The following is an 18,392-nucleotide window of genomic DNA, read 5'->3' as shown; positions in this document are numbered from 1 at the left end:
CATCACCTCGCATTTATCCAGGTTGAACTCCTTCTGCCACTTCTCAGCCCATCTCTGCATCCTGTCAATGTCCCGCTGCAGCCTACAACAGCCCTCTACACTGTCAACGACACCTCCGACCTTTGTGTCGTCTGCAAACTTGCTGACCCATCCTTCAATTCCCTCGTCCAAGTCATTAATAAAAATTACAAACAGTAGAGGCCCAAGGACAGAGCCCTGTGGAACTCCACTCACCACTGACTTCCAGGCAGAATATTTTCCTTCTACTACCACTCGCTGTCTTCTGTTGGCCAGCCAATTCTGTATCCAAGCAGCTAAGTTCCCCTGTATCCCATTCCTCCTGACCTTCTGAATGAGCCTACCATGGGGAACCTTATCAAATGCTTTACTGAAGTCCATATACACCACATCCACAGCTCGACCCTCATCAACTTTTCTAGTCACATCCTCAAAAAACTCGATAAGGTTTGTAAGGCATGACCTACCCCTCACAAAGCCGTGTTGACTGTATTTGATCAAGCCATGCTCTTCCAGATGGTCATAAATCTTATCCCTCAGAATCCTTTCTAACACCTTGCAGACGACAGACGTGAGACTTACCGGTCTATAATTGCCGGGGATTTCCCTATTTCCTTTCTTGAAGAGAGGAATTACATTTGCCTCTCTCCAGTCCTCAGGTACGACTCCAGTGGACAGCGAGGATGCAAAGATCTTCGCAAGTGGCGAAGCAATTGCATTTCTCGCTTCCCAAAGCAGCCGAGGACAAATCTGATCCGGGCCTGGCGACTTGTCAATCTTAATGTTTGACAAAATTTTCAGCACATCAGCTTCCTCTATCTCTATCCATTCCAGCATGCACACCTGCTCTTCAAAGGTTTCATTCACTACAAAGTTCGTTTCTTTCGTAAAGACAGAAGCAAAAAACTCATTTAGGGCTTCCCCTACCTCCTCAGGCTCCACACACAAGTTCCCTATGCTATCCCTGATCGGCCCTACTCTTTCTTTGACCATTCTCTTATTCCTCACGTAAGTGTAAAATGCCTTTGTGTTTTCCCGGATTCCTTCTGCCAAGCCTTTCTCGTGCCCCCTCCTGGCTCTCCTCAGACCATTTTTGAGCTCCTTCCTTGCCTGCATGTAATCCTCTCTAGCTGAACTTGACCCTAGCTTCCTCCACCTTATGTAAGCTACCTTCTTCCTTTTCACTAGAAGCTCCACCGCTCTCGTCATCCAAGGTTCCTTAATCTTACCCCTTCTTGCCTGTCTCAGAGGGACATATTTACTCATCACTCCCAACAACTGTTCCTTAAACCGTCTCCACATGTCTATAGTTCCCTTACCATGGAACAACTGCTCCCAGTCCATGCTTCCTAACTCATGTCTAATCGCATCATAGTTTCCTCTTCCCCAATTAAATATCCTCCCATTCTGCCTAATCCTCTCCTTCTCCATAGCTATGTAGAATGTGAGGCAGTTATGGTCACTATCACCAAAATGCTCTCCCACCACAAGATCTGATACCTGCCCCGGCTCGTTTCCGAGCACCAAGTCTAGAATGGCCTCTCCCCTCGTCGGCCTGTCAACGTACTGCGTTAGGAAACCCTCCTGAACACACCTTACAAAAACAGCTCCATTCAAATCTTCTGCTCGAAGGAGGTTCCAATCAATATTAGGAAAGTTAAAGTCACCCATTACAACAACCCTACTGCGTGCACACTTTTCCAAAATCTGTCGACCTATGCTTTCTTCAATCTCCCTGCTGCTATTGGGGGGCCTGTAGTAAACCCCTAACGAGGTGACTACTCCCTTGCTGTTCCTAATTTCCACCCATACTGACTCAGTAGGCAGATCTTCCTCGACAAAGGAAGCTTCTGTAGCTGTGATACCCTCTCTGATTAGAAACTGCCAACCTAATAAAGTGTCTAGAAAACGCTCTACAAAATGACTCCTCAGATTTTTTCCCCCTCACAATCTGATTTGTCAGATAAATTAAAGAATAGGCGTACATTAAAATCACGGATTATTGCTACACCTTTGTCACAAGTCTTCACCTTTTTTTTCTGTATTTCTATTCTCCTGTTTGATTCTTGTTAGGGGTATATAAACTGCTTCCACATGTACCTTCTTGCCTTGATATTTTTCTGGCGCCCTGAACTTTAAAAATTCTTATGTCCTTGAATAGTCAGGTTGTAACCTTCATCGTTTGACACCATGTTTCTGTAATGCTTATCAGATGACAAAAAAAAATTCATAACCAACATAAATTTGACCTTGCCTGCAGTGAGAAAGTAGCTGCATTTTACAGTAACTGCCAAGGGCAGAAACCTGAAGATGAAGAATACTTTTACTCAGAATGTAAAGATACCTCAACCTCCTAAACCAAAGGCTTAACAGTTATTCAAACTATTTTCACTTCTTGAGACATTTAAAATAAGTGCCTTGGGTCTCATAATTCAGGTAGCACGATTAAATTTCAGCCAAGTCTTACAATTACGGCTTAAGCCATAGCAAAAGAAAATAAGTAAAGAAAATAATTCATACACACCTTACTTACATTACATCAATTACATTGAAAAGTTAGTTTAATTCAGTGCCAGCATTGAGCATCACCAGTTTATCACCTGAAATCCCATTGTGAACTCTTAAGCACTGCTCAAAGTCAGTAGTAGTACTGTCTCTCATAAGATACGTTAAACCAATGGATTTCAACTGTTATATTTCGCTGGTGTGCTGTAAAAATTGTTCAAATGTGCCTTGAAAGTTTGAATTACAAAAGGTAACGATAAAATAAACACAAATACGGTTTCATCTTAAACACTATTTTATCCAATCCAAACTACAACTCAAAACTCTTTAAAATTGAACATCAAGTTAAAAGTGAGGTATGGTTACATCGATTCGAAAATGTGAACTTTCAAACATGACTAAAGGGTAAAATTGAGATGACATGATAGCTGTTACTCATGACCACTGAAACCAAGCAGCGGCATTCACACATATTTTGTGAATTGCACAAGGAAGCTGAAGTTTGGCTCGTTAACTTGGTATGTGTTTTGACTGACTGCAGTACAGGAATAACTGACTATCTCCCGTCATTTATTGCTGTTCTCTTGCCATTTCTGACAATATACTTTGACAAGCTAGGATATTCAACTCTGGGGGGGGGGCATATGTAAAAACAACTGGAGCAGCGCTTGGCAGTGAAGCAGGATTTGTGGGTGCGCTCATCATCGATTGCTCCCTGGATCGAATGGTTCTGCACACACCAACAGAACCAAGTTTATGACTAATCTGTTAAATTACAATTTACTGTATTGTGTGTTTGGTTCTGATCCATTGAATTCAAAATATGTATCACTTATTTAACAAAAATTATGCTTTAAAAGAAAATTAAGACAAATATGAAATATTATCTGTGAAATTCAGACTTCTGAACAGAGTGCAGTACGTGGGACAGATTGAAGGCCAGGAACAGTTGGAAGTATTTGAGCTGAGTAGAAACAAAAAAACAATGCCAAAATCTACTCAACCTCTTCAAAGATGTTCCGACACACTGTTTGAAACATTAATGCTTTGAATGCACTTGTATGCACTATATTGTAAACTTATCTAGTAACATTGTAACCATAGTAAATACAAGTAAGTGTGACAAATGTAAATAATCAATGCAGCTGAAAAAATAGGCATGCCATGGAATTGTTTGCCTTACTGAAGTACTGTGTTACTGAAAAGGTTGGAAACTACTTTAATAGACAGCTATCTTACCTCAAATTTCATGAACAGTAAATAAATACTGGCATAAGTTAGGTCATAAAACTCCAAAAGAAAACAAGCACTCATACAAACTTACATTAAAAGTTAGTTTACTTCTGTGCCAGCATTAAGCATCAATCATTCATCAGCTCAGTGCTCAATCTGTGGACACTCGAGAGCTGTAGCGGTCAAAGACAGTAGTATTCAGAGCACAGCCTTTCTTATGACAGATTAAACCAGTGGACTTCAACCATTACGCTGTGTCAGTGTGTTATAAAAATTGTCCAAATGTGCTGTGAAATTTTAATTACTAAAAAGACAGTGATGTCCAAATCAGTGAGGATATTCCAACCCAGTGCCAACATCATGAATTAAAGTTCAATGCGTGTGAACTGTTGATCTTTTTATTCCCATCCCCCCCCGCCCCCGACCCCGTTCACCACTTCGCCAAATCAACTTTTCTATACACTCCAAAACCCACAACTGGTGGTCTGCACCAGAAATATTTTCCTCCTTCTCAACACTATTTAAAAATATTTTGCACAGAGGACAAACTAACTTGGACATTCCTATATAAGATAACAAGGTGTGAAGCTGGATGAACACAGCAGGCCAAGCAGCATCTTAGGAGCACAAAAGCTAATGTTTCGGACCTAGACCCTTCATCAGAAAAGGAAGTTCCTATGCCTTGCTCCACAAGACTGCAGTCCATAAGATATAGGAGCAAAATTAGACCATTTGGTCCACTGAGTCTGCCGCATCATGCAATCATTGCTGCCATGTTTCTGAACCCCCTTCTCCTGCTTTCTCCCCACAACCCTTAACCTGGTTATTAATCAAGAACCTATCGCTGTCTTGAATTCACTCAATGACTTGACCTCCACAACCTTCTGCTGCAATGTGGTTTTTCACACGTGACAATAATAAACCAAATTAAATCAACGAGTTCCACAGATTAACCACTCTCTGGCTGAAGAACACTCCAGGAGCTTGACACCATCCAGGACAATGCAGCTGGCTTGATTGGCACCACATTCACAAGCAGCCAGCCCCCACTCCTCCAATGCTCAGTAGCAGCAGTGTGTACTTTTATTAGATGCATTGCATAAATTCACTAAAGATTCTTAGGCAGCACCTTCCAAATCCACCATCACTTCCATTTGGAAAGACAACAGTAGCAGATATATGGGGACACCACCACCCGAAAGTTACCTTCCAAGCCACACTCACCTACTAACCTCATCCCACCCCCTTGACCTGTCCATCCTCCCTGAATTGACCTATGTCCTCCCTAACTCCCCACCTACGCTCACCTTTACTGCCTCCCTGCCTCTTTCACCTGTCTGTCTCCTCTCCACCTATCTTCTCCCCGCATAACCCTCTCTCCCTATTTATTTCAGAGACCCCTTCCCCTCCCCCATTTCTGAAGAGGAGTCTAGGACCAAAACATCAGCCTTCCTGCTCCTCCAATGCTGCTTGGCCTGCTGTGTTCATCCAGCTCTACACCTTGTTATCTCAAATTCTCCAGCATGTGTAGTTCCTACTATCTCTGAAACTAAATCCATACTTCACTTCTGCCTTTCTAATGGAGGACACAAATAATGGAGTAGAAATCATGGAGAGCACCAGGTTTGAGAGCTAGGAACTGAAGCACATCTGTATTAGTAGATAAATGGTTGTAGAAATTGATGGGTTTGAAGACTGATAAATTCCCAGAGTTTGATGGTCACTCTGGGATGTAGACTAAGATTAAGCTGAGTGTCTTTAGACTCTGGAACATTTCTGACAGGTTGAACAGTAGCTAATTTAATCCCACTGTTTAAAAGGAGAGGTACAGAGAAAAAAGGGTATTATAGGCCAATGAGTCTGATGTAAGTAGTAGGGAAGGTGCTAGGGTCCATCATAAAATATTTTTAATATAGCACTATTTCCTGTCTCTCTCCTGCACACGCACACTGACATGCAGTAAATAGTCATTCTGTCTGACAAAAGACCTAAGCTGTCTATCCAGGCTCCAGTTGATTTTTTTTCAGATCAATTAACTTGTTAATTTCTTAATACACATCAGGCCCCATAAGGGAGTGGTTAAGCACTTCGGATTCTGTACCCCAGTAGGGTTTAAAAGGATGATGGAGATTCTCATTGAAACTTACAGAATACTGAGAGAGCTGGACAGAGTTGGCACGGAGAATGTGTTTCCAATAGTAGTGGAGACTAGGACCTGAGGACATGGCCTCAAAGTGAAGGGCTGACCCTTTAGAACTGAGATGAGGATGAATTTCTTCAGCCAGAGAGTGGTTAATCTGTGGAACTTGTTGATTTAATTTGGTTTATTATTGTCACGTGTGAAAAACCACATTGCAGCAGAAGGTTGTGGAGGTCAAGTCATTGAGTGAATTCAAGACAGCAATAGGTTCTTGATTAATAACCAGGTTAAGGGTTATGGGGAGAAAGCAGGAGAAGGGGGTTCAGAAATCACGCTTTTGGGGAGTACTCCATCACACTTCTGACTTGTGCTTTGATTCAATTGATTAGGACAGAGTGACAGACATGGTTTACTTGGATTTTTAGAAAAGTCTTTGACAGGCTTCTACATAGTGAACTAATTAGTACTCAGGGGTGCACTTGCCAATTGGATACAAAATTGGCTTTATGGTTGAAGACAGAGGATGCTGGTGGCGTGTCATTTTTCCACACTAGAGACCTATGACCAGCAGCGTTCCACAGGGATCGGTACTAGGTCAGCTTTTGTTTTTTATCATTTTATATAAGTGATATAAATGAGAATATAGGAGGCATGGTTAGTCAGCTTGCAGATGACACCAAAACTGGTGGTATAGTCAACAATGAAGGCGGCTAAGATTATAAAAATCTTAATCAATTGAGTCAATGGGGTGAGAAGTGGCAGATTGAGTTTAATTTGGATAAACGTGAGGTATTCCATTCTGGTAAAACATGCAAGGGCATGACTTATAAAATAAATGGCAGAGCACTCGCCAGTGTTGTAGAACAGGGATTCAGATACATAACTCTTTGAAATTTGCACCACAGATGGACAGGGTGGTTAAGATAATATTCAGCATGTTTGCCTACATTGTTCAGACCTAAGTATAGGAGTTGGAACATCATGTTGAGGTTGTACAGGACACAGGTGAGGCTTGTTCTGGAGTAGTGTTTGCAGTTCTGATTGCCCTGCTATGGGAAAGATATTAACTGGAGAGAGAAACTGAAAAGATTTACCAGGATGTTGCTTGAAATGGAGGATTGGAGTTATAAAAATAGGTTGGATGGGCTGGAATATTTTCCACGTAGAAAGTTGGGGGTATCCTTACAGAGATTTATAATATCATGTGGGGAACATATAGGTGATTAGCAATGATCCTTTCCCCCAGGCTAGAAGTTCAAAACTAGGGGCATCTTTTTAAGTTGCATGGAGAATGGTTTAAAAAGGACATCTGGGGCAATGTTTTTACACAGAGTGGTTCAATGTAGAATGATATGCCAGGGGCATGGTGAATGCAGGTATAGTTACAATGTTTAAAAGACATTTGGATAAGTACATGAATAGGAAAGGTTTGGAGTGATAAGGGCCAAATGCAAGCAGGTGGGACAAGTTTAGGTTAAGAACATGGTCAACATTGACCGCTTCAACCAAAGGATCCATTGCCATGCTGTATGGCTCGATGATTTTAATAGAGATACTGGCCAGTCATTAGTCTGCCTTTGCTTCTGCCTCTGCCTCATCCTCAGATCTGACACAAGGATGAACTGTCCTGCAGCATGTGCCATATCCGTGTTGGTTTCCTCTGAGTGCTAGTTTCCTCCCACGGTCCAAAGACGCTAGGCTAGGATTGGGCATGCTAAATTGCCCAGAGGATTCAGGGATGTGTAGATTAGGGGAGTTATAGGAGAATGGGTCTGGGTGGGATGCTCCGAGGTCAGTGTGGACTTGCTGGGCCAAAGGGCCTGTTTCCACACTGTAGGGATTCTACAATCTCAGATGATCTATGACCTATGAAATAAGCATTCTATCTGCCAGCATTGTCAGGATGAAGGCAGAATCATGACAGCGGGAAAATTCCCGACTCCCAAGTCCTGCCTTCACGATCCTGTTCCTCGTCAAGCATACTTAAAATAACTTTGGGAATCACATTTAAGAAACAAACAAAGAAACGTACAGCACAGGAACAGGCCCGTCGGCCCTCCACGCCTCCGCCGATCAAGATCCTGTCTAACCTGTCATCTATTTTCTAACGGTCTGTGTCCATTTGCTCCCTGCCCATCCATGTACCTGTCCAAATATATCTTAAAAGACGCTAATGTGTCTGCGTCTACCACCTCTGCTGGCAACACGTTCCAGGCACCCACCACCCTCTGTGTAAAGAACTTTCCTCCTCTCACTTTGAGCTCATGAACCCTAGTAATTGAGTCCCCACTCTGGGAAAAAGCTTTTTGCTATCCACCCTGTCTATATCCCTCATGATTTTGTAGACCTCAATCAGGTCCCCCCTCAATCTCCGTCTTTCTAATGAAAACAATCCTAATCTACTCAACTTCTCTTCATAGCTAGCACCCTCCATACCAGGCTACATCCTGGTGAATCTCCTCTGCACCCTCTCCAAAGCATCCACATCCTTTTGTTAATGCAGCAACCAGAGCTGCACACAGTACTCCAAATGTAGCCGAACCAAAGTCCTATACAACTGCTACATGACCTGCCAACCCTTGTACTCAATACCCCGCCCAATGAAGGAAAACATGCCATATGTGTTTTTGACAACCCTATTGACCTGCGTTGTCACCTTCAGGGAACAATGGACCTGAACACCCAGATCTCTCTGTTCATCAATTTTCTCTAGGGCTTTTCCATTTACTGTATAGTTCACCCTTGAATTTGATCTTCCAAAATGAATCACCTCGCATTTGCCCAGATTGAACTCCATCTGCCATTTATCTGTCCAACTCTCCAGTCTATCTATATTCTGCTGTAAATTTCATCAGCTTGATGAAATTTTTAAATTTGAATCAAGTTTTGTACTGATTTTCAACACCTTAAAAAAAAATCACAAGAACAAAGTGTTCCTAACAGAAGTGATACCCTAAAACTGTCTTACTCTTAAAGCTATACTTCAACTAATTGAACATTCCAAGGTAGAAATAACGTTCATCCTGACTCATAGTAAATAGCACTTCTGAATACAACTGAATAAAACTGCATGGCTATTTCAACTAGACAATTAGGTTGAATTTTTCTCCCTCTCAAAAAGACTAAATTTGAATCACTTATAAGTCAGAACAAACATTAGTTCCACTCTGAAAATATCATGTTTAAACATAGTGAAAATCAAAACCAATCACCAACCTGCACAAAATATTCCTGGTACCTCACTGCGCAGTATAACCGTTCGAACATTTTTATCACATTTAATTTCTTCTATAGCTTTTGACATCTAAACAGAAGGAAATGTTAAAATCCAAGTCAAAAACACAATCCTAATCACAAAATCAAAAGTAGAATTTTTATAGCTTAGAAATAGGTTAGTTGGCCTGCCTATTCAGGTGTTTACATGCAAATACGTTGCCACACTTCCTCAAAATCCCACCACTCCTTTCTCCTTTGTGTTCTGCAAGAGGCAAGTTCCACATTCCTGACGTAAAAAGTAGCGTGCAGCTGGAGGAACACAGCAGGCCAGGCAGCAAAGGAGCAGGAAAGCTGACATTTCGGGGCAGGACCCTTCAGAAATGGGGAGGGGGAAGGGGGCTCTGAAATAAATAGGGGGTGTTGCGCTGGGAAAGGTAGGTGGGATGGTGATAGCAGGTAGGTAGTGATGGGGATTGGTCGGTGAAGTGGGAGGAGCAAATAGGTGCTTGGGCCTATGCAAGTGTGCAGGAAGTGGGAAGAGTTGAAGGAAAAGTTGATAAGGGTAAGGATATCCAGTCCCTGCATACTTGCATTCCCCATGCAAGTGGCCTAAAAGCCCTCTGCTTCTTTCTGTCCCATAGGCCCAGCCACTCCCCTCCATTAACAACCTGTTCTGCTTAACTGAACTTGTCCTTACCCTTAACTTCTTCAACTCCTCCCACTTCCTACAGACTGAGGGGGGGTGGCCATGAGAATCCGCATGGGCCCAAGCTATGCCTGCCTCTTCATAGGAAAGATGGAACAGTCCGTCTTCCACAGCTACAGTGGCATTATTGTCCACATCTTCGTCTGCTACATCGACTGTGTTGGTGCTGCCTCATGCTCCCACAAGGAGCTCAAAAAGTTCACCAACTTTATTAACACCTTCCACCCCAACCTGGACCATTTCTTAAACTTCTCTCTCTCTCTCTCCCCGCCCTCCTTCCTGGACTCCTCTGTCTCCATTGCTGGTGACCACCTCGAAACTAACATCTATTTCAAGCCCACGGACTCCCACAGCTACCTAGCCTACACCTTCTCACCCACCTTCCTGCATGAATGCCATCCCCTACTCCCAATTCCAATTCCTCCGCCTCCACCACATCTGCTCCCAAGTTAAAGCATTCAACTCTGGAACATCGCAGATGTCATCATATTTCAAGGACCACAACATCCCACCTTCAGTTGTTGAAAACGCCCTTGACCGCATCTCTTGCGTTTCCTGCACCTCGGGCCTCACACACCCTCCCCGCTATAAAAACAAAAATAGAATTTCCCTTCACGCATCACCCAATTAACCTCCAGATTCAATGCATCATTCTCCGCCACTTCCACCACCTGCAATCTGTTCCCACTGTGAAGGGTATATTTCCCTCCCTATCCTTATCTGCCTTCCGGAGGGACCACTCTGCGTGACTCCCTCAAAACGCTCCACACTTGCCACTAGTCCCACCACTGCTGGCGCCTTTTCCTGCAATCACAGGAAATGCTACACCTGCCCCTACAGCTTCCCCCTCAACTCCATCCCAGGCCACAAAAAAACCCTTCCACATCAAACAGATGTTCACCTGCACATCTGCTAATGTGTTCTATTGTATCTGCCATTCCCAATACGGCCTCCTCTACATCGGTGAGGCCAAGAGAAGGCTTGGAGACCACCTAAGCTCAGTTTGCGACAAACAACACCTCCCAGTCATGAACCACTTCAACTGCCTCTCCCACTCCCTGGACACCATGTCCATCCTGGGCCTCCTCCAGTGTCACAACACCACCACCCAGAAACTGGAGGAGCAGCACCTCATATTCCACCTTGGAAGCCTACAACTCAATGGTCTCAATGTGGACTTTACTAGCTTTGAAATCTCCCACTCCCGGCCTCAAACCCAAGACCAACCCTCCCTTTCATCCCGCCTCTTTGACCTGTCTGTCTTCTTCCGCACCTATTTGCTCCTTCCACCTCACTGACCAATCCCTACCACTACCTACCTGCTATCACAATCTCACCTACCTTTCCTAGCACAAACCGCATTCTATTTATTTCAGAGCACACATTCCCCTCGCCCATTTCTGAAGGGTGCCGGCCCAATACGTCAACCTTCCTACTCCTCTGATACTGCCTGGCCTGCTGTATTACTCCACCTCCATTCTGTGTGACCTTAGACTTCAGCATCGGCCTCTCTCCCACACGAGAAAGTTTCTCCTGAATTTTCCACTGGGTTCAAATTAATGCAGGTCTCAGTGACAAGGGCTGTGGTGATATTTGTAGCAAAATCATGCAGCAAATTCTAAACGTTAGAAGCACCTTGCTCCATTTTTTGTGGTTATGACAAGGAGAAAGTCAAATTTTTCACTTGACGTTGGCATGTTCCCAATTAAAGGGGATTACTGCTCACTGAACAATCCAAGTAACTGATTAATATTCAGTTTCCCATCTTACTAAATACAAAATACACATCAAGAAATAAACAAAAGAACTGCAGATGCTGGAGATCTGAAAGAAAAACAGAAATTGGCACATCAGCTCATAGACGCTCCATGGGCACTGACTACATGCGTTCAATATTAACAGATATTGGCATGTGATAAGTGTCAGCATCCAAGGACTCTTACGGCACATCTGATCCACTAACAGGTCACTTCAAAACGTCAAGGCTGCACCGCAGTCTACACCAGCAACTGTCACTGTACTGCTGCAGCAAGAGACATTGGCCTAGCTCACAGAGCAGGCTAGGCTGCACCTCACAGCGCAGACTAGGCTGCACCTCACAGCTCTTCACTTCCTGTCATAATGCACACTAATTCAGAGCCAATCTGGATGTTCAGGCCCCTGCCTCACATTTCCTTGCTGTTTAGTGCAAACACAAAGGCAAAATGGAAATGAAAGGAGACAGGTAGCTCTGGCTGAGAGAGCAAAGTGCAAAAAGGCAGGAAATTCGTCTGATTGTCAGTTGTCTGTCAAATCAAGAGGGACAGACTTGCCTCAGGATGTCCTGGTACAGTAAGTCAAGTTTACTCTCTGATACTAGGCCAAGGGCTTGGATATACTAAGTCAGTCATTTCAGGTGTTCAGAATTAGGATGATGCCCATATAAAGGATGAGAAGCAGAATACTGGGGAGTCTACCACATATCATGCTCTTTCTGCTATATTGACAGGTGTTCTTCTTCTAGAATGTTACTTTTGGTGCAGGTGAGGTGGTATCCCGAGCAGGCAAGTGGACAGTGGACAGTGCACAAGACACACAAGATTACCATTGCTAGGGCTTGAGGTGGAGAGCGCGAGTGGGTGAGATGTTGCAGGCATAAAGCAGAGAAAATGTGAGTATGATGTTTCGGAGTGTAGTTGGTAGAAATTACTCTGACTAAGTGACAAAATAATCTTAGCCCTTCCTATGACGACGGGCATTCATGCTGATAGCTGAGACTTCTCGAACTCCGGTCGTAACCTCAAACAGGCTGGCATGGCCTGATGTCATGAACCTCACTGCTGGACCTGGGGCGGGCGGGTGGGGGTCCCACATCTACACTACCCTATCTATCAGGACGTACAGCATTTTGCTTGCAAAGCAAGGAGCCAATTTCCCTTGTCTGGCATATCCAAGCCAAATGTGCAGCTCTGAACTGACAGAATTTGTCAGTGATCACAACAGGCTTTCAAAAGGTGGCATGGATGCAAGGGGAAAAAAAAAAAAAAACTTAATTCCAGCAGTAGTCAATTGTTCCACAAACAACGTAGGGACTGGAATCATACATGAGGATGGCATAGAAGAGGTGTAGACAGCTAACAAAGTGAGTTTGGGAAGATACAGCAAGAAAACCTGCTAGGCTTTGGAGCAAAAAGCTCTCTAGAATACTCAACATAACTTGCAATAAGTGAAAAATACCATGCGGCCAGCCGAGTCAATTTATTAGGTGACAATTTGATAATTAATTGCTTCCAGTTTCAGATATGGCCACACCTTCTCTACATCTACCTCTAAACCTTTCTCCTACAAAACAAAATGGCAGTTCTAGAACCATTCCTTCAATTTTCACTTGCATCTTGGTTAGTAATTCAATCTATTTTTTGTAATATTGAATAATAGAACTTCACACAGCACTCCAAACGTTCGGTTTGATTTAAGTTCTCTGCTTTTCAGTTATTGTTGCTACTTATAATGGAGAGGATTTCTGCACATGTACCCCTATGCTCTTCCACCCCATATTGACTTTCATTTTCCAAGGCACATGCGGTCTCCTTATACTTCCTACCAAAACTCATCTCCTTATATTTATCATAAGTTGTATTAATTTCTCATTCACAAGCCTGTTTTATGAGATTATCAATTCATCTTTCACTTTCCTCCTTGGGATTATTTACAATATATCACAGATGTCACAAATCTTTAAATTATTCTCCTGATTTATAAATTCAAATTCTTCATGTAAATGGTAGGAGTATTTGTGGAACTTCATTTTCTATCTCCACCAGACAATGACTAACTCAACTCTCAGCCTTCTTTTTTGTGGCCAGCTTTCTATTCTTTGTACCACTTGTCCCCTGGCTCCACATGCTCTAATCGTAGTAAAGAATCTACTATATAAACTATTCCCTCAAAAGACCTTTTGAAAATTGAAGGGGAGGAGCACCCTGGCTTTAAGGGTGGAGGCAAATTATGACCACACCTGACACAGTTGCCTGATATGCCAGGGTTAGAGGAAAAAGTAGGCAATCACAGGCTCACATAGATGAGCTGGCTGGAGACCTGCAAAGATGCAAAGTTTATGGGAAGGGCCATCAGGGAGGGGATCTGATGTTCAGGGCCTTACTAACACAAAAGAAAGAGAGGCTGTAAATACTGTCCTAAGTGAGCTTCCCCCATCACCTTCTATCATACTAGAACTCAAAACAATGCAATGGGAAAGAAAATGTTTGCATGTTTGGATTTGAGAGGGATGGCATGCAAGACCCAGTAAAGTAAGGCTCTTTTGTAGCTAAGATAACAGACCCACGTGCTACACAGGAAACAGGCAACACAACGCATTGGCTCCCTATGTGCTGTATACTCCCCAGTCCCAGATATTGTTAACCACTTCATTCAACACCAACATTTTTGCAGAGTGCCAGGAAAGGTTGGGATTCATTGACAATGAGGAGCAATGGTGCCTGCAGAATCCAGTGCTCTACATATGCCTTATTTATTTTGCTTCCACATGCAGCAACTGACTCTCTGAACTATAGTACATTCTGTATGGACATTATTTTGGGCATCAATGTACCACAGACTTTCAGGGTTACACAGATACTCAAGCAAACAGATTAACAGTTAGGAAAAGTGAAACTTTATATTAGTGCAACATCACCCTTGCCACTAATGTGTCCTCAAAGTTTTATTTTTCCTTTCCAAAGATGTCCCAGAGGAGGAAATTGGTGCCACAATTCTCCAACAGGGGCCTGAAGTCCTGGTGTGTGGGGTGCTCCAGTAGTAGTTAAATGAGGCAAATTTGCAAAGATGCAGCTAGAAATTTCATTCCACCATGCGAAGACAAAATTCAGCCTTAAAAAAAATGTAACATTCAGCCCAATATTTTCTGTTTCCAGATTTATTTTTACGACATCTTTGAGTGGAGACACCATCATCTTTCTTACTACCAAGTTTATTGGTGTATGTCCCCTTAGATGTATCCTCTCTTTTTAGATACAGAAATAACATTAGATGTCCTTTCAATTCATTGGCATTATACAATTTTCCAATAAATTTATAAGCATATAATTGTTAGTCTACGAGAATCAACAATAAGTTAGAGTTTTGTGCATGATTCTGCTTACCATTTCCACAAGATTTTTGCTGATTGCATTTTTGGACTGCGGTCTGTTTATTCCAAATACAACAATTCCTGTTAAAATGAACAGTTGAAAAGTTAGACAACAAATTCTAAGTTACAGATACTTGAACAGAAATTGTACAATAAAGCCTAAAAAGGTACTAAAAATGAATGGTTGGGTGATTAAGGACAAAAAGGAAAACCACTTATTAAACATTCTGATGTAAATTTGCATCCATTTTCATGTAAGTTGAGGATGAAGTTAGTGCCACAATCTAAGAGGAGAGGGTGAGATATTAGCTAAAACAAAAACAGATGGACTAAAAAGGTGCTGAATGGGTTTGTGTAAATCATCTATATCATCCAGTCCAGATCAAGTCAGAAGCCAGGAGGATTGAAAACACAAAGCTATTGTAAAAAGGAGAGTTCTTTTTTTAAAAATGAAGACACAAGTAGATAGCTTTGCAAGGGGTTAATCAGTAGTAGATTGGAAGGTGGAATGCAAAACACTAAGATCATAGTTGATATGTCTGAAGGACAAAGCAGGCCAGAAGACAATAGACTACTTGTGTTGTTAATTCATTGTTTTCTAAATTATCTTCTCACAAACACAGGTTAATCTAACTTCAGAGGTGGGAAAATCACTAGCCATCACAGTCAAGTACAAATTTAATTCCCACTCAAAGAACAGATTAATAAGGGACAATCAGCATCTGAAGAACTGTTTTAAGAAGAAACAGAGAGAATTAATGCAAGTAGAGGAGATGTTATACATTTGCAAGGCATTTGGTAAAATAAAAACAAAATTGACTTATTTTGAAAATAGGAACACGTGACTAGATTAGATTAGATTAGATTACCTACAGTGTGGAAACAGGCCCTTCGGCCCAACAAGTCCACACCCTCCCTTGGAGCATCACACCCAGATGCCATCCCCCTATGACCCACACAACCCTGAACACTACAGGCAATTTAACATGGCCAATCCACCTAGCCTGCACATCTTTGGACTGTGGGATGAAACTGGAGCACCCAGAGGAAACCTATGCAGACACGAAGAGAACGTGCGAACTCCATACCGTTATCCGAAGCTGGAATCAAACCCATGTCCCTGGTGCTGTGACACTGCAGTGCTAACCGCTGAGCCACCATGCCGCCCAAAAGGGCCAACAGTAGTTTGAGTATTTAATTGATTATGAGATTTTAAAAAAAAGTGGTAAATTGGATATTTTCCAGATTGGACAATCATGTCATATAGATGTTATGGCCACTGATTTTCTTGTTCACATGAGTTACTTGGACTTGGCTGTAAGAAGTTCAATGTTAAAGTTTATTGATTATATGGAACTTAAGTAATGCAGTAAATAACAAGTAAGATAGCAGCAAAGTTCAGGAGGACTGGCAAAACATGGACAGGCAGTAAAAACGAACATGTTACTATTCTGAGGGATCTACAGGTGCATATGCACAAATCCTTGAACGTGTGATAGATCATTTCGATAAGAAAATTAAGAAAATAAACAGGATTTGTGGCTTTGTAAACAGGAATATTGGCAAGACATCAAAGGAGATTATTTAAACCTTTATGAATCACTGGTTAAACCTCAGCTGGTGTATTGTATACAATTCTGGGGACCACATTTTAGGAAGGACGTCAATATTTTGGAAAGGGTAGAAAAGAGATTTACCAGAGAAAATGAACTTCAAATATATGGGAAAATTGGAGGTGCTAAAATTATTGTCTTTAGGGAAGAGATGGTTATGGGATTACCCAACAAATGTATTCAAAATCATTAGGTGTTTTATTGAGCAAGGAGAAATTGTTTGCTCTAGCAGAAGGGTTGCAAAGAGGTCAGAGGTTTAAATTGGCAAAATACTAAATAAAATACCAAGATGCATTTCTTAGTCTCCACACAAAGGGGTTGTTGAAGTCTGGAACATATGACCTGAAAGAGTGATGAAATCAGAACCCAAAAGGTACTTTCAAACAGAAATTGGTCAAGTACTTTAGAGACTAATTTTCAGAGTTGGGGAGAGGTTTCAAGTGCAGGTCTAAATGCTTTCAAAGAGTTGACACTGGCACAAAATGGTCTTGTGTTTTAAGCTTCTATGATTATACATTGTGATTGCACTTGCCATTATGGAATAGTGAACTTGGCACTCTGCTTTTGCCAGTTTGCCTTCTGGAACATTAAAAACAACCTGCAACTAATATACTACACAAAAAGATCAGTGTTAACATCAAGAAAATAAATCAGCTGTCAACAGTATGATAGATTCTGAAAGACTGTGGATTTGAAGAATTTGTATAATTAGTTATGGTTAAAAGTGTTCCAACAGAATTTGAAAATATTTTAGTCTTACCATGGCAAAATATAAATCTAATGGACAGATTACAATTTAGTGCTATACCGAGAGTCTTGAACATACAATGTGGTCAACTTTCCCTTTTCCAGCTGGCATATCTGAACGACATTAGCACTTTTATTTGAAATAAATTAATGAGTCATGACCAGTGGTTTACAAAAAAGTAACCTTCTCATGACATCAGAACTACACAATCATTTACCCTAAGTTTATGGGTTATGCAGTTCTTGAATCATTCTTCTGTCATGGATACAGCAGGGTCAGGAATAGGCGTTGCAGGTTCCAGGGTTTGGATCTTTCATTAAGGTCAGGTAAGGTGGTAAGAGAGGGGGAGGTGTGGCTTTGTTAGTCAAGGACAGTATAATGGTGGCTGAAAGAACCTTTGATGAGGACTCGTCTACTGAGGTGGTATGGGCTGAGGAAGGTTTGTCGACTGAGTCAGTATGGGAGGAAGTTAGGAACAGCAAGGGAGCAGTCACCTCACTGGGGGTTTTCTACAGACCCCCAAATAGCAGTAGGGAGATCGAAGAACTCATTGGCCGGCAGATTGTTGAAAAGTGCAAACGTAGCAGGGTTGTTGTTGTTATGGGTGACTTCAACTTTCCCAACATAGATTGGAACCTCCTTAGTGCTGATGGTTTGGATGGAGCCATTTTTGTCAGGTGTGTTCAGGAGGGTTTCCTTACTCAGTATGCGGACAGGCCGACGAGGGGAGGCGCCAGTCTAGACTTGGTGCTCGGAAACGAGCCAGGGCAGGTATCAGATCTTGTGGTGGGAGAGCATTTTGGTGATAGTGACCATAACTGCCTCACATTCTACATAGCTATGGAGAAGGAGAGGATTAGGCAGAATGGGAGGATATTTAATTGGGGAAGAGGAAACTATGACGCGATTAGACATGAGTTAGGAAGCATGGACCGGGAACAATTGTTCCATGGTAAGGGAACTATAGACATGTGGAGACTGTTTAAGGAACAGTTGTTGCGAGTGATGAGTAAATATGTCCCTCAGACAGGCAAGAAGGGGTAAGATAAAGGAACCTTGGATGACGAGAGCGGTGGAGCTTCTAG

General features: G+C 42.3%; 1 protein-coding gene across 6 annotated transcripts in view; it reads right to left on the bottom strand.

Moving 5' to 3' along the window:
- The window catches only part of auh (AU RNA binding protein/enoyl-CoA hydratase), a 307,577-nt gene that overhangs the window by 278,474 nt on the left and 10,711 nt on the right, over positions 1-18,392 (bottom strand). For 4 of the 6 annotated variants that reach the window (XM_048527081.2, XM_059644596.1, XM_059644597.1 and 1 more), the window contains exons 2-3: positions 14,960-15,027; positions 9,113-9,200 (exon numbers count right to left, since the gene is read on the bottom strand). In XM_048527081.2, the coding sequence (XP_048383038.1) occupies positions 9,113-9,200; positions 14,960-15,027 (156 nt within the window). The remainder of the gene's footprint in view (positions 1-9,112; positions 9,201-14,959; positions 15,028-18,392) is intronic. The other 2 variants (XM_048527083.2, XM_048527084.2) reach the window with 1 other exon arrangement.

Source organism: Stegostoma tigrinum, chromosome 3, assembly GCF_030684315.1.
Source record: "Stegostoma tigrinum isolate sSteTig4 chromosome 3, sSteTig4.hap1, whole genome shotgun sequence".
In the NCBI taxonomy this organism is placed as follows: Eukaryota; Metazoa; Chordata; class Chondrichthyes; order Orectolobiformes; family Stegostomatidae; genus Stegostoma; species Stegostoma tigrinum.
This window is presented reverse-complemented; position numbering and strand designations above follow the sequence as displayed.